The 16,462-nt window shown below is 35.2% G+C and overlaps 1 protein-coding gene across 6 annotated transcripts in view; it reads right to left on the reverse strand.

Annotated features, from left to right (window-relative positions):
* CSMD3 (CUB and Sushi multiple domains 3) overlaps window positions 1–16,462 on the reverse strand; it is a 612,506-nt gene that overhangs the window by 98,977 nt on the left and 497,067 nt on the right. For all 6 annotated transcript variants that reach the window (XM_048286482.1, XM_048286481.1, XM_048286480.1 and 3 more), the window contains 6 exons: window positions 13,596–13,720; window positions 11,181–11,277; window positions 10,150–10,254; window positions 5,046–5,164; window positions 2,959–3,028; window positions 665–781 (listed from right to left, as the gene is read on the reverse strand). In XM_048286482.1, the coding sequence (XP_048142439.1) occupies window positions 665–781; window positions 2,959–3,028; window positions 5,046–5,164; window positions 10,150–10,254; window positions 11,181–11,277; window positions 13,596–13,720 (633 nt within the window). The remainder of the gene's footprint in view (window positions 1–664; window positions 782–2,958; window positions 3,029–5,045; window positions 5,165–10,149; window positions 10,255–11,180; window positions 11,278–13,595; window positions 13,721–16,462) is intronic.

The following is a 16,462-nucleotide window of genomic DNA, read 5'->3' on the forward strand; positions in this document are numbered from 1 at the left end:
AGAACACTAAAAAATTTAAGGACAGAGTAAATAACGTTTGCACAAGGAGAGGTTCAAAATTCTACATCTGGAGTACAACATCGTTATCTTTTACAGGCTGGGAACTGACTAGGTGAGTAGCAGCCCCAATGAGAAGGTTCCACCAGTCATGGGCTTGGTCCAGTGTTATTGACAATTTTACTTGAGTGGGAAGTTTGACAACTTTAGGTGGCAGGCTTCTACATTTCCTTTCAAAGAACATTTCTATGCGGATGTGATTTTCACCTGGGATATGCAAAGAAGCTTAATGATAAAATAATTAATTAAAATGTAACTTGAACTTCTAAATTGACTTGGTGTAAAATATTCATAAAACATTTATTTTTGGTGGGTTTATGACTTAACAAAAAGAGAAATCAATCCGGTTAAGTTAGAAAATTGTGCTTAATTCTAATTAGACAGTTACACCTTTATCAGAAAATTGTGGCATATATTAAATGAAAAACCAAGAACCTTGTAGCTTTTCTATTCTGTATCTTTCTTTTAAGGTTTTGTTAACTTCTTCAAAGGAATTATAATTACTTTTGGTTTTTTGCTAGGATAAAGATTAACAATATTTTAAAATCTATATTCAGTGTTTTGCACCAATAAAAAAACAATTTTAAATCCATAAAAGAACACATACCAAACCCAACAGGCAGTTTTATTGTCCATGTGCAATCCAAACTGCTAGGATAGTTGCCAGGAAACCCCGGACTGAGTATCACTCCACTGAAGTCTGACATGGTACCACCACATTGTGCTAAAAAAAAAGCAAAAACAATTTTAAGAGGAGTGAATTGAGGTAAAAATTAATCCAGAACACTGAAGATCCTTATAGCATTAATAATATAATAATACCTAAGGCTATATTTAAAAAAAATAAACAAACATACCTTTACCACTAAATATCTGTAAGAAAGTCATTTAAAAGTAAGCACTTTAAAAACTTGTATCAATTCTGAATTGAGTAGACTTTAACTTGGGGGATACACACATCCAAAATAGAACAAATCATAGAATCACAGAATCATTTAGATTGGAAAAGACCTCCAAGACCATTGAGTCCAACCTCTGATCGATCACTACCTTGCCAATTAGACTATGGCACTAAATTCCACATCCAGCCACTTGAATATCCACAGGGATGCTGACTCCACCACGTCGTAGGCAGCCCATTCTGTGAAGAAATGATCTGAAATTCCTGACCACCCTTTCCATAAAGAGATTCTTCCTGATGTCCAGCCTGGACCTCCCCAGGTGCATCTTGAGACTCTGACCTCTCATCCTGTCACTTGTTGCCCAGGAGAAGAGACCAACCCACACCTTGCTACAGCCTCCTTTCAGAGAGTTGTAGAGAGTGATAACCTCCCTGAACCTCCTTTTCTCCAGGCCAAACACCCCCAGCTCCCTCAGCTGCTCTTCGTAAGACGTGTGCTCCAGACCTTTCCCAAGCTTTTTTCCCCTAACTTTTACTCTGTAACCTGTCTACAAGAACTGCTCTTGTGAGAGGCAAGCAGCACGCATCAGCTTATATCAGCACTGAGACAATTCTGCATCAGTTTGTAAAGGAGCATCTGAATAACATAAGATAATCTATTATAAAAAGACTCTGTACTCAAAGTGTTTCAAGAGGCCTTTTAAAAACTGCAGTTGTATCCTGTTGTTCTAAAAATGAGTTAAAATAAACAAACTTAGAAAAGTACACATACATATACTTCCAGAAATTAAGCTAAATTCATTTCTTAATTTTATTTTTATTTTCAGGCATGACATCAGTAAAAAAAATTACTCAGACTTCCATATTACATTTAAAGATGGTAATTATGATAAACAGAATTTTGTTTAGCACTTTTGTTCCAGTAAAATTTGCTACATCATTTGAAACACAAGTAAAAATCATTACTTGCAAAAAAGAAGGAAAAATAAAAGGAAAAAAAAAACCCTCTAAAATTTTAGCACAGCATCTTTATCTTCAGAATTTACCAAGAGCAGTGCAATTATATCAGACTTCCTAACCATATGTTAATGCATAATGACAAAAACTGAAGACTACCTCTTGAAAAAATTCTTGTTGAATATTTATAAATTCTAAGCTGAAGGAGCTCAGTACTTCATAGGAGCTTTTTAACACCCCACAGGATTAAGAACAGGATTATGTGAGGCAGCTCAGGAGGATATATATTAACTGTTTTGAAGAAAAGCAAAGCAAAAAAATCTTTAATGAGATCTGAAGCATCCTGCTTTCCCTACATTCAAGATTACAAATCCTGATAACTTTTAGTGTTAGAGAACCCAAACAAAAAGGCATTTCCATTCAGTGAAAGAGATTACAACTAGAAGGAGTTTTACATTACTCACATTTATTCATCATATAAAAAGAGTATATTTGACTGCACTTCAGAGGTTTCATTTTGGTTTCTGACAGGTTTTCAGTGCTTTTTCCAATAATTTTATAGAAATATATATAATTTACCTTGAAAAATAATGTATCTTCTGAAATTTAGTAGACATGCTTATGTTGAACTCATTAGAGATGAAAATGTAATGTTTTTTCTATTTTAGTATCTTCTACAATTGTCAATTCTCTTCTGGGGAAATGAGTCCTAAATAAATTAGTTGTGTTGCAAGGGTCTCTGGAGGTGTCATCCCTGATAATGAATTGATGATATTTTCTGACTAGAACATACAGAATCATATCATGGAACAGTTTGGGTTGAAAGGGACAACATACGTCTTTCTTTTACTGCTTGGACACTTCAGAAAAGATTTGCCAACATAATGTGCAGGAACCTTTGAAAATCTTTAATTTAATTTGACCATTTTCACATTTTATTAAGTTCCTCCAGTTCTCCCAATTCTTTCCACGACGTGTCTATTAGAGTTCTCCGGTTTTCTCATTCTGACATGTTTAAGAAAAATGATGTATGCTGAACATACCTAAACATATTGGAATAGGATAATTCCATCTTCTTACTGGTCCAGGCATACAAGTGATATGTGAATGTCCCTAAAATGACACAATATTTGCTAAATCATATAAAAATATACAGTATACAGCACAACATTAGTATTTCAACAAAAAGAATGTATAATTTAAAACATCATCAAAATATACAAAACCAGAAAGGTATAGTAATTACATTGTACACCGTGAATTGTATCATGTCTTCAATACAGCAGAGAAGACTGTGTCTGTTAGCCCACTAGATGATGGTTTCTATGCCATTAAAATTATTTCTTACAGTATAGCAGAATCCAGCTGAATTCTATGCATGCTTCAGTTTAAACCAAGGGTCTGGAAACTACAGGTCTAACTGAAACAATGTTTACATAGCATGGATTTACATCATTTGTTGAACATGATAAAACTATACATAATATACAAATTATGTAAGTGCTGACTTTACATCTTAAATTCTTAATAGAGACACCCTCTGTGTTCATTGGCCTCATGTAATTGTAATTGTCTTCCAGAGAAAGCAAACAAAAGGAAAATCTTAAGAGAAAATGGTACTTGGGATATCTTCCAAAACCATCTAGTCAGACTTGCATAAGCCAAGAAAACCATAGGGGAGGGAAGAAACTTTACATGTGTGTTTGCACAGTCTATGCTCTTAAGTTTTTTATTTTCTATATTTTGTATTTTCTTTATTTCAGCCATTTACTGTGGCTTATCTGTTCACACACTTGTATATAAGTTGGAAATTAAAGCAAAGAAGCAAAAAATAGGTTGTTTCCTAGAGTGACCAGTTAAAATCAGGCAATATTAGAAGAAAACTTCAATAGTCATTCTCAGAGCTGCAAGCACAGAACATGTATTTCATCCATACTTGAAATGCAACAAATTTGCAGGCATGACTAGGAAATCTGTCTTGAAGGGGAAATTGGGATACAGGTCCCAAACCCAAACATCAGTTGAAATCTAGAAGCAGACAACTATTTTGTTTCTATCACTATACATAAACTAGGCTTTTTTTTTCAAAGAATATAATTCGATTTCTATTTTTGATGCAGTGCATATGAACCTAGTATCTAGGTTTTCACAGAATTATATGAAACAAATATTTGAAATTATTAGCATTTTTAAATTTCATTTAATTAGTGTGACACTCATCAACAGGTGTCACAGGTGAGACTAATATTAATGGTATTTGGTCATTCTGGCATATTTTGCTATATCCCTCCAAAGGTATACATAACTCCATGAGCAGTTAATCATGTGCTGTTACATAGAAATTATTTTCTTCTTTTAAGACTTTTCTTTTTAGAGTGCTTGGTTAATGTGATTATTTTCTGTCCTTTTGTCTCTCAAAGTGCTAGATAAATGAAAGACTGTAGAATCTGCAGTCTTTTTGAGCAGTCTCAAGTGAAAACAATACTCAGTTTTGGATCTGATTCTATGGAATAACTGTACAAGTTTTTGAAAATATTTTCCAGATCTTTCCTATAGGCAGAGAAGTTCCTACTGGTGATTTAAAATCACTGCATTTCCCCTGGATATACCTATTGCTAATGTAAGGACATTGCAAATTTACAGATTGCAAAAATTCACCCCTATTTGATAAACATTTTGGAGAAAAAGACCCAAGAAATTGCTGAAAGAAACCAACTATCTGATTTTCTAAGAAAAGCAATTATGTCTTTCCCTTTGTTTGTTTTTAGTCCCCCTCTTTACTTACTTTCTTTTTCCTCCTGTGCATAGAGAACTATTGTTAATTCTTCATCAAGTGATTTTAACTTAATTTGCCAACACTTCTTGGTTCAGCTCTGAATACCAAAGATGCCATCAACAATAGATAACAACCTATAATCACTAATGCAGAGGAAGCACCAAGGCACACACTTCTGATGGAATATTTGGATAATTTCTAATTTACTGTCTGGCAGAAAAATAAACAGTCCTGCAAACCTATCATGTGTTCATAATTCCTGAAGAGTTCAGTGTCCATTTTGCATTGAGAGACCCAAACATAACCATGTTAACAAACTGAAAGGCACCATTTGAAATTGGAAACTTGGCTCACCTGAAGAGAATAACCCTGGTCACACTGGAAAGACACCACATCTCCAACCATGTATCTGTCTCCAATTTTGATTCCATTACTTGGGGTCTGCGGTTCAGGACAAGAGTCCAAACCTATAGCTGAGAAAAATAGAGAAGTTTAGTCATTCTAATGAACATAAAACCAGATTTTAGGTTCAGACAGAACTGCATACATTGCACATAGGCACATTGTATTGATAAGTGTTAGGGAACTCTTGGGAATCAGCAGTTGTCAGTGGACAAGTGACATATTATTTTGGAACAACTGTATATAAACAGAAAATAAAATCTTCTTTCCTGAGTAAAGGAAAAGAATCAGTGTGGCAACAAACACTTCCCAACCTGCACTCTCAATTCTAAAATTCCACTATCTCCTGGCACAGACTCATTCATTTCTACATCCACTCTCACTCCTAATTACAGCCACATAATTCAGACTGGGAGCACCTCCACTATCCTTTACCAGCGTGTGTTACAGGGGAGGCTGGCTGAAATATAAGTGCAAAACACAGGAAAAACAGTACAAGTAAAAGTACTCTCCTGCATTCCATCCTTCACAGGTCTGACTCAAGTCTTTCATTCAGGTATACATATATACACACACAGAATATATATTTGCATCAGATTTCATCTAATCTTCTATGTTTAAAGAAGTATCTACACAGCTATAACACTTATATATTGAATTTCTGATTGCAATAGAAGCCAGTTTCCCAAGAGACCACATGCTTTTTTCCATGGTCATCAAAAAGATAAAGAATTTTCTTTTCCTTGCATCTACCCAGGAAGATCCAGGAATGTAAGAATGTGTGTAACATTAAGCATAGTCAGCTGAGTTGCTTTCTTTGCCTACTGTAAGAATTACACCCTAGTTGTGAAGTCAGGTCTGTTACACAACTGGGCATCAGTACACAGGACAATAGGGAAACATTTGACTGGGATTCAATTATGGCCTCCTAGTACCTCAGAATATTATCAAAGTCTGCATGTTTTAAAACTTACTATATGTAACTGGTCACTTCATGTAAGATTCTCACTCAGCGAAAACTATTATTTGAAGACTCTTAAAATAGTGCATTTTTATACAATATTAAAGACAAAAGCTAACAAAAATTTTTAGCTTTCAAATTCTATTTTCTGTTCTCAAACTAGAGAAGAGCAAAGAACCTGTTTTGAAAATGGCTGATGGACTTAGATCCACTTTTTACATTTCAGACAGTTAGAGTGTGATCCAGTTCATGTAAAAAGTACAGAAGATGCAAAATAACAAGTGTGCTTGGCTTACACAGATGATTGCTTATAATCTGTTTTGAACAGTTAAACAAAGAATTAGTAGGCTTCAGTTTCCAATTACTGAACCTTCGGCTGAGATGCATAACCTAGCTATGTGAATACTCAGGCCATGCAAAGTGAAATGAGTTCATTTAAATGCCTTTCTCAGGGTACCTTAGCAGCCCAAACCACATTCACAGGTATTCATCCTATTGTCTCTCACTTCAATTAATAAAATAATATTTGGGAAAAAAATACAGTCTGAACATCTAAAATATCTTTCAAGAAACTGAAACAAATTTTGACACCTTCCCAGCTGAGGACTAGTTCAGAACTTGTGTCTCTGGAGTGTCATGATATTTACTCAGGTCTTAAAGGTATTCATAAATGTATTAATAAAGACAGTCTGTTCATTATTGATTTATTTGTGGTGCATGAATAGTTTCTTGAACTACATTATACTACTCTCACAGTAAAATGTGTTAGATTCTTAAACTTTCATAACCAATGGCAATAAAGATTTTAACATATACATTCATTCTGTACCTTCCAATTTTCAGATAAGAAGAATTGTATATAAGGAAAAAGAAGCTATTTGATGCTGCCTTGCCCTTCTCCAGCAGCTCCTGTGATGCTCAATACAAAATACTACCAATGAAATTTTGGATAATACAAAACTTTAATTAGAGAAAATGAGGAATAAATTAAAATTTTTATAGTGGTATAAAACATATAAACATTGTGGAAGTGTTTAACAAGCCATTCTGTGGTGTTCTTTGTTGACAAACTTCAGGTGATGTAATATATTTTCAATGTAATGTATTTTTGTATTTAAGGTACCATTGGAATACACAAAATGAATGTTATGGATGCAATAACAACTTAAGGATTCAACAGAGAAGTAAAAATTTGCTAGAAAAAACATTACAGATAAGAACACTACTCAGCTTCAGAACAGGAACACTTATACCCTTATGTCAAAGTATCATTTACTTGGTGTTAAGATATTTCTTCAACAAATAAAGTTCTTTTTGTTTTCTTTTACTTTTATATAAGCATTTAGATTTTTTAGGAGCTCAAAAGATAATCCCTAGTGGACAGGAAAAAAAACTATTTGTGAGGGATGAAAAGAGATATTGGAAATGAAACAGAATGAATTCTTCCTATAGAAAATTGTTGCTGAGATGAAAAAGTAATCATTTTGGCAAATGGGGTGCACTTCCCCTCAGACTTGTGTCACCTAGAATAGGTGAAATAGACTTGGAAGATCCACTACAAATTGAATAAAAATAATCTTTATGGCAAACTCACTTGAAAAATGCTTAATATAAATATGTAACTCTGATGTGATTTTGCATGAGAACCAGGCACTGATACTTCAAAGACCAAGACTTTAATTTAGCTGACTCCACATGATGTCCTCGGCCAGCATATGCTCCGATGAAATGCAATGAATTTATGAAACACTGACATTAAAATCTGGCCATTACTTTCCATTTACTAACTATCTTGATAAACATAATCACAGCTTTTAGAGCAGAGACTGTTGTCTGAGAATTAGATATGACAAGGACAACTGAAGAGAGTGAACTCTGTTCGTATCTCTTTCTTTCTGGAGAAATTTCTTCACAAATACAGCAGTTTTGTGAGTTCTGCAATAACAAGAACACATCCAGTCTCTTTGTTGTACAAAAATGAAAGAGACAAAAACCCAAAAGATGCACAAGGTACAGTTTCTGTTGTCTTCCTGTCTAGCAATGATGACAAAGTGTTGTCCCTTAGCTTAATCTCCAGTCTCAAATTCATGATTCAGCCCAATGCAGAATTTTCCACAGTCTCTTCTTGAAAAACAATTGAATGACAGATGGGAAAAAAAAATCATAAAACTTCCACAGGTAATAGAAACTGTGACTTTCTTGGAGAATAGTGGGGGAGTAAGAGTCATGGATTCAAGGACTAAACCAGCTGGTGCCTAGGGCTTGAAATCCAGACTAAGCAATTAACTATAGGGTTTCAGCACAGCTGACCCCAACTGAAGAAATTCCATACCATATGACACCATGCTCAGCATATAAACTAAGGGGAAAACTGGCTGGAGGCTGCATCTTGTGAACTGGCTGGGCATCAGTCAGTGTGTGGTGAACATTGCATTGTGCATAATTTGGGTTTTTCTTTTTTTTTTTTTTAATTTTTGTTTGTTTGGGTTTTTTGGTGGGTGTTTTTGTGGTTTTTTTGTGTAGTTTTGTTTTGTTTTGTTTAATTTTATTATTATTATTTATTTATGTTATTATTATTATTTCCCCTTCTTTTTCTGTCCTATTAAACTGTCTTTATGTCAAACCACAAATTTGACTTTTTTCCAAATCTCTTTCCCATCCTCCTTGGGAGGGGGGGGAAGGAAGTGAGCGAGCAGCTTTATGGTGCTTACCTGCTGTCTGGATTAAATCACCACAGACTGTATGATGTTGTAATCATATATCTTTATCACTTGCACAAGAAAAGTTAATTAATCATTTATCTTGTAAAACAGCATATTTCACTGAGCCACTGGTTAACTGGGTATCTACGAGGGACATCAGTATTATTTCCTGAATCACAAATTTTCAACATATACTTTGTGTTTATACACTCACATAGAAAACATTACATTTGTACAGATTCACACATACATCCCTGTAGAAATCCATATGCACATATTTGGCTATTGTTCTTGACATGGACCAATACTTTAAAAAGTATACAGTGAATCTTTTTTTAAAGGTGGAAACTGTATACAGGCAGTATATTACATATATTATTTGGATGTGTGGGAATACAAAGGTGCATTTTGACTTTCATTGGATTCGACCTCATTTTATTTCATTTTCATAACTTCCTGCAGTTTTTTCCCATCTGAAGTTGTAAGCAGGTGAGAGAGTATCTGCATTTCAAGAAGTGGCAGGATAACTCTACCTATAATTAATGTTTAGTTATAGACAAGTGATCAGGCAGCAATTTTGCAAGGCTGTGTTCTCCATCTCGATAATCAGACAACCAGAGCATGGGATTTGCATATGGTAAAACTGACAAGAAATAACCGTGACACAATTATGCAGATCAGACACCAGAACCAATATAAGCAGAGGGAGCCGCACAGCTGGTGATTGCCAAAATTCCTGTCAGTCAGCTGAGACAAAGTCATTCAGACAGAAAGCACGTTTATAATCGCACCCTTTTCCACTAGTGAGGTACTCAGCGATAATAAAAAATGTTTGAAAAAATTCAGTGTTCTCACCAACCTGCAGGCATTTCTCAGTTAAGAAGCACAAATGCTGTTTTCAGATTATTCCTTCTCTCCTCTTTGCCAAGGGTGACTAGTATTTGTGTCCTACACATTCATGCTGTATAGCACATTTATTACTGTATTGAGCATAATTTGTAGATTTTGGCAAGAAGTGGTGGGGTGTGGAGCTGCAGGTGTGTTATCTATGGGAAGAGACCAGGGTTGCACTGGAAACAATGGATTAGGATTGTCACATGAGCATATCTGCATTTATTTCTGGCTACTGTAGGTTCAGACGAGTTTTTCAGAGAGCAAAAGCAACTTGAGGATGAAAGCAAGACAAACTAAATTTCACAGTCCTTATAGTACAGTTTTCAGGCCTGAATTTGCTCACTTGTATTTAAATGAGGATTTTACTAATGACTTTGAAGTTACAGTATGTAGCTTATTATGTGCAATAGGAATAATTATTCCTCTCTTGTATAGTTTAGGTAGAACTGATGTCTGGAACCAGCAAGTGCTCTTTATTAATTGAATATTTCTGAATTACCTGTATACTCAAGGTGAAATCCAGCGGCTGAAACACTGATATCAGACTGAAAATTGAGGTACAGATTATTTGATGTGCTGTTTAGAAGTGGAGGTATGGTCGTTCCTGAAAAGAGAATTAAAAATATTATTGAAATGCACAGAAAGTTAAATAAATGCACATGTAAGTATGTGTGTGTCTCTTGTGTGTGTATAAACAGAGTTAAGGAGAGAAAAAAAAGAAAGGGGAAGAGGGTGGGGACAGGAGATAGGTCACATAACCAATTCTACAATATTCTGTCATCATGGATGCTATCAAACTCCTGTCCCTATAAAAGTTTGATTACATTTTCAGTGCACCGCAATATCGGAGACATGAACAACAGACAAGCAAAGGTTAATATAAATTTATGCTACTTGATTTTATCCACAAAAGGAGAAATATTCACTAGGGTTTTCTTAAGAGTAAATCCTGTAACCAGAATGATTCTAAACATAACAGTCACATATATCGAGCAGCTCTGAAAATATGTTGCAGGACTGTTAGAAATGTGATTGATTCATTTGTGTCTCAGCACAAGACAATATGATTGCCTCTGATCTCTTAACATACACATGGTTTTAGTATAATGAAAAAAAAACAAAACACCACAAGAAAAAGTAAGGCAAAAAAACCAGGGCTGTCTTCTTTTTCTAAAATAAGGATAGAGAATGCATCCTTTTTTCATGTACAATATTAGGAGATACCTATTTTTGAGGTCTGTATTTCTGGACCCTGCTACAAGTGCGAGAAAAAAGATTGGATTACGAGAGATCTAGTTTGGAATCCTCTGAAAGTTATTTCATGTCTAACATTTTAAAATATACAGGTTTATGAAAGTCTCCTAAGTGATGATGACTGATTAAAACAGAAATAATATTACCTGCTGCTAATTATGGGAGAAACAAACACACATACCATGCTCAAGCATGCTTACACGCATAGAAAGAGACCTATCTTTACAGTAAAGAGTTGAATCTGTGAACCATTTATTGTAAAATCTTCTCAGTCACCTGAATAACTTCCAAGTCTTGGAGCATTGTTGTCAGCACCATCATAAAAATCTAAGGAATCCCAGTTGTGTTCTGTGGCAAAACTCACCACTTGCACCTATAAAGAAAAATGTGAGGTAAAGAACGTAAACTTCTCCTCTGTATTCAAGCTCAAAGATGACTCTAAATTGTAGCCTCTGTTGCCTTCAGTCATGAAAAGTTACCTTGCTCTCATCAAAGAGAATGGAAAATCATCATGAAGTGAATAAAATGGCAACTGTTTTTTATGTGATTACCAATTCAAACTATAAATCCTGTAACCCGAAGTGACAACCACATATTACCTCTGTCAAGAGTCACACAACCATGAAAATCAGATGGGTATAGAATATGATTCTCTTGTTTGGAAGACATTGAGGAGAAGATGACACACGGTATTTTCAATTACAGCAGTTTTTTTCTCTCTCGTTTCACCGGCACTAAACTAGTCCCACAGGGATGCATGATGATTCATCTATTTTGCCATTTTAAATTCTGCCTCCAGGTAAGAGAAAACTGCTGTGTTTGGCTACATTCATCACCAACTCATCTCCTCAGAAGGAGCTGTCACTAGCATGCTATAAGCAAACGGCAGAATAGTCACCCCATTTCTTCCAGAGGTGACAACATTCTTCCACTCAATAAGGAGATGCAAAGTGGTAAGGAGATAAACTGTAAGAGGGAGGATATATCTGTTCTCATACAGTGAAATCACAAATCACACCTTACAAAGTAGAGAAATAGCAGATTCTTCTTATGGTTTTGTAGGGAACAGTTTCTGGTGCTAGCTTTTTGTTTAACTGTTTATTGAAAAGCTTTAAAAGAGTGACGGAGACATGATGAAACCCCAACCACACTCAGAAAGGGGTGCCTTAGTCATTAAGTTAGAGAATTATGCTTCTTTTGCCTCAATTATTCTTTTTTTTTTTTTTTTTTAAATGGAATCATTTCAACAGAAGCAATAAACACCAGTTCCAGTAAAACCAAGTAATGCAGTCATTTTCTATGTGAAATATATTACTTGGACCTTGTTCTACATAAAATGAATGTTCAGTTGTCATGGGCTGTTGGCTACCTATTTCTTGGATGGGGGCCTTAAATACCATACCTATTTCTGCGGGAATTGGTCAGATACTATAGTCAAAGGATTTCTTTTTCTTAAGTGAAGCAGTGAAGAGGCCCTGACTGTTAGCAAGCTTCAGATACTTGGAGACAGTAAATATATTTTTTCTTACTACAACTCTGTAGCGAAAGAATATCATGAAGATTAAACACCTAAATTGAAATCAAAGTTAGTAATTTAATCACCTTATTAATGATTCTGAAAAATGCAGCCTGTGATAAGAGATAAGCACTTCCAAAAAAGCAACAGTGACGGCCTAAGTCAGGATGGATGACAGTTAATGCCTTATTTAAATCCTCTGAACTATCTTCCTAGCATAAGAAATGCACAGAACAAAGTATCCTGTCAGCTGTCCTAGTCAACTGTTTAAATCAAGTAGTGTTCCTCAAAACCAATCTCAAAACTGATTTAGATTATTAAATATTATTGAAATCTCTGTGATGAAATTTATTAAAAAGCTTTAATAAACTGTCTACATTTTTTCCGATTTTCATTATTAAGTCTTTACCTGCATAAACTGAGCTCTTTATTTATTCATTTTCTACAGCAGTTACATTTTGAACTAGGATAGACATAGGAAACTTGTTATCATAATTTCTTGATGTGCGTTTTGCTAGGAATCTGTTCAGATGATGCTTAGAACTCCTAATTTATTAAACTCAACTGCCTTTCCAAAAAAAGGATTTCTGTCTGTTTCTTTAGTGAACTCTAGAGATATACATGACTAAGCTTAATGGATACTTTCCCACTGTGTGTTCTATGAAATTCTTAATTTACGAAAGTAAACGAGAATTCTCAAACTATTTTAAAGAATAAATGTTGAAACATACTGAAGCATCTTTACATCACAGTGAACTTCCATAAATATAGAGTAAATAGCAGAGTTTCTAGGAAAACATATATAACTTGTCCTTGAAAGCAACTCACTTAATTTTGCTCTGTTAAAGGAGGTATATAAATTTGGGGAGAGCAAAAAAGAATTCCTAGGAAGGCTCTCTATTTCCCTTGGCTTATAAGGAGTCACTGATCTATCAAAATATGTTTGGAAGTTACGGTGATTTTCTTCTAAGTAAAAGGCTAAAAGTGCATTTTTTAAGATTTTTTAAAATCTTATAACTTTTAATCATTGCATAAATAAAAAGATGTGCAATAAAGTCCACTTTCAGAATCATTAATGAGATAGAAAAACTGTACAGACAAATGATCTTTTCAGCTTTTGCATCAGGAAAAACAGTTCTAAATGGTGATAGCAAGCAAATAGCAAGTGCACTTACTTGAATCCCAGCTCCCTCTGGTACTGTGATCTTCCACACACAGTTCAGATTGTTGTCATAAGGCTCAGGATAACCAGGAGATAAAATGGTCCCTTTGCGCTTTGTTGAAAAACCACCACAGGGCACTGAAAGGAAAAGCATAAGGCAAGAAAAGAAGAATGAAACTTCAGAAGTGAGAAGACTTATTATAAAAGCTTATACTGTGGCTGAAAACTTTCTAAATAGATGCTACATTAAAAAATATATATATGCCTCAGTGTGGGAAGAGATGGGATAGAATTGGGTTTGGGCTGTGGGACGTGCCTGCAGAGGCACATGGCAGCACAAAGGAGCACGTGGCAGCACAGAGAGAAGCTTGTCTCCACCGGACCCTGGAGGAAGGAGGTGTCACACGGCAAACCCCTACAGAGAGGAGCCTGCTGGGAGCTGACGGACGGGTGAACAGAGAGTGATCATCCCATAGGAGGACATTTAGAAAGGGTGTTGCTGATGTGGTGACATGGGATAGGTCACGTAGTGAGAATTGCCATGTAAGGAAATACTGTGCCTTGGAAAAGTGTATAAAACCAGCTCATTTCTTTGAATAAACAATTCAGATTCCCTGCTGATCTGGGTCTGTGCCTCAATCACCGACACCTCAGGAAAATAAAATTTTTTATCCCAAAACTCTTCTTTTAACTGACCAAAAAGGAATAGAAGAAAATTAGAATTATGTCCGTTTCCTACCTGACAGAATCATGCTGTTATTCCCCTTATGTTTTTGACCTTTACAAAGTTAAATCCATTTCATTGTCTCCTAGTAGTCTTACAAAAATAAAGCATTTTTAAAGGCTTAAAGTTTGAAAAGTTATGGATTGTATTAGTATAAAAGATAAAAAGTGCCAAAAAAAAAAAGGTAACATTCTTTCTTCATATTGCTTCTCTAAATAATTAATAACACCAGTCTTAACTCCTTGACTGTTCTCTGCTCGTGTGAGTTATTCCATCACAGTCTGTGGATCTATTGCATCAGTGAAGAATTTTCAAGATCCTTGTAAGACTACATTCATCACATCTGTGTTTACAGATTAATAAAAGTGTTATGCATGAAACAGGACAGATACATTAAGAACCATCAAGTTTCTCTTTTGAATGTTCAACTTGAATGCATCTTGTCTATATCATTGGAGGCTCTAACAGACACAAAGAATATTACAGCTTAATCTGCACAAAGATATTCTGTTGGTATTTTAGAAGTTGAAGGAAAAGATTGATGAGATGGTTTATCAAGTCCATTAGAAGCTAATGTATCACTTCTATGCAACATTGCTAAATTCTGAAGGGATTTCAGGAGCTGCAAATATGAGGATTTAGAAAATCGATATAATGCAACTTATCTTAATAAGAAATATTGTAGCTATGTATTGCATGGCATATAATTGACAGAATCTGTTTGGAACTACATGGATAAATTAAAAGCTAGTGTCACTTAAAGTGTTTAAACAATTACTCATAAAAGGATGAACAGACAGAATGGTTGATTCCAGGCTGCACCTTGAGTGTTGTGTTAATTTTTGGGCCCCTAACTACAAGAAAGACATTGAGGTGCTGGAACAAGTGCAGAGAGGGGCAACAAAGCTGGTGAAAGCTCTAGAGAGTACATCATGTGAGGAGTGGCTGAGGGAGCTGGGGCTGTTCAGCCTGGAGAAGAGAAGGCTTGGGGAGACTTTTCACTCTACAAGCTGAAAGGAGTTTGTAGCCACGTGGGGGTTGGCCTTTTCTCCCACGCAACAAGCAGTAAGACAAGAGGACATTGCCTCAGGCTGTGCCAGGGGAGGATCATACTGGACATCAGTTGAAGTTTTTCACTGGAGGCGTGGTTAAGCATTCAAATGGGGTGTCCAGGGAAGTGGTGGAGTCATCATCCCTGTAAGTGTCCAAGAAAAGACTGGATGTGGCACTTAGTACTGTATTGTAGTTGACATGGTGTGTTTGGTCAAAGGTTGAACTCGATGATCTTGGATGTCTTTTCTGACCTTAATGATTCTATGATTCAATGATTCTATGCCTATTTTCTGAATATGTAATATTTAAACATTCACTAGAATGAAGGCAATTTAACATAGTCATGTCCACCACTTCAATTATTACACTGATTTAGTTTAATGCAATTTTCACCTCCTATGTATTTTATCACCTTTATTGACACAGGGATTTTCACACAGAAGGTGGCCTGTAACCCTTCCTCAGTTCAGCTTGTCTAGAGACAGATAAGTTTCTCTTCCATAGACTAAATCATGTATTAAACTATCAATAATATATTGTGATTAATGTCCAAAAGAATGACTTCAACACTTTGCCAAGGTGTTATATCTGAAAAAAACAAAGGGAATGTATTTCAAGGGGAAAAGTAGTACAATTCTACTGATTAAACTGTAATCTATGAGACTAAATTAGATACTATATACTGTATACTTCACCTTCTTACTGATATAGAAATTGTGGTTCTATTGCTATGCCTGAAACAGTCTAAATCAACATTATTTGTTTAAAACTTCGTTAATTGTATTTTATCAATATTACCCCATTGATACTTAGCCTTGAGCTCTATCAGGATTTTGGTATTTTGGAGATAATCTTTTAATTTACGAAAAACCAGTCAGACTCTCCCTTGCACCATCAGCTGGTTAGCAAGGCAGGTGACAAATAAACCTAATGAAAATATGTTCATTGTTTTTCATCAACTCATCTAAACCTCTGTTTATGTACTCTGTTGAATTCATTATCACTATGCATTTTACCCTATCAGGAAAAGTAAAGTGAGGAATTTCATCACAATTACTAGATTTCCAGTTGGTGCAAGTCAGTTTGTAAATGCCAACGGATGC

This window comes from Corvus hawaiiensis, chromosome 26 (assembly GCF_020740725.1).
Source record: "Corvus hawaiiensis isolate bCorHaw1 chromosome 26, bCorHaw1.pri.cur, whole genome shotgun sequence".
NCBI lineage: Eukaryota > Metazoa > Chordata > Aves > Passeriformes > Corvidae > Corvus > Corvus hawaiiensis.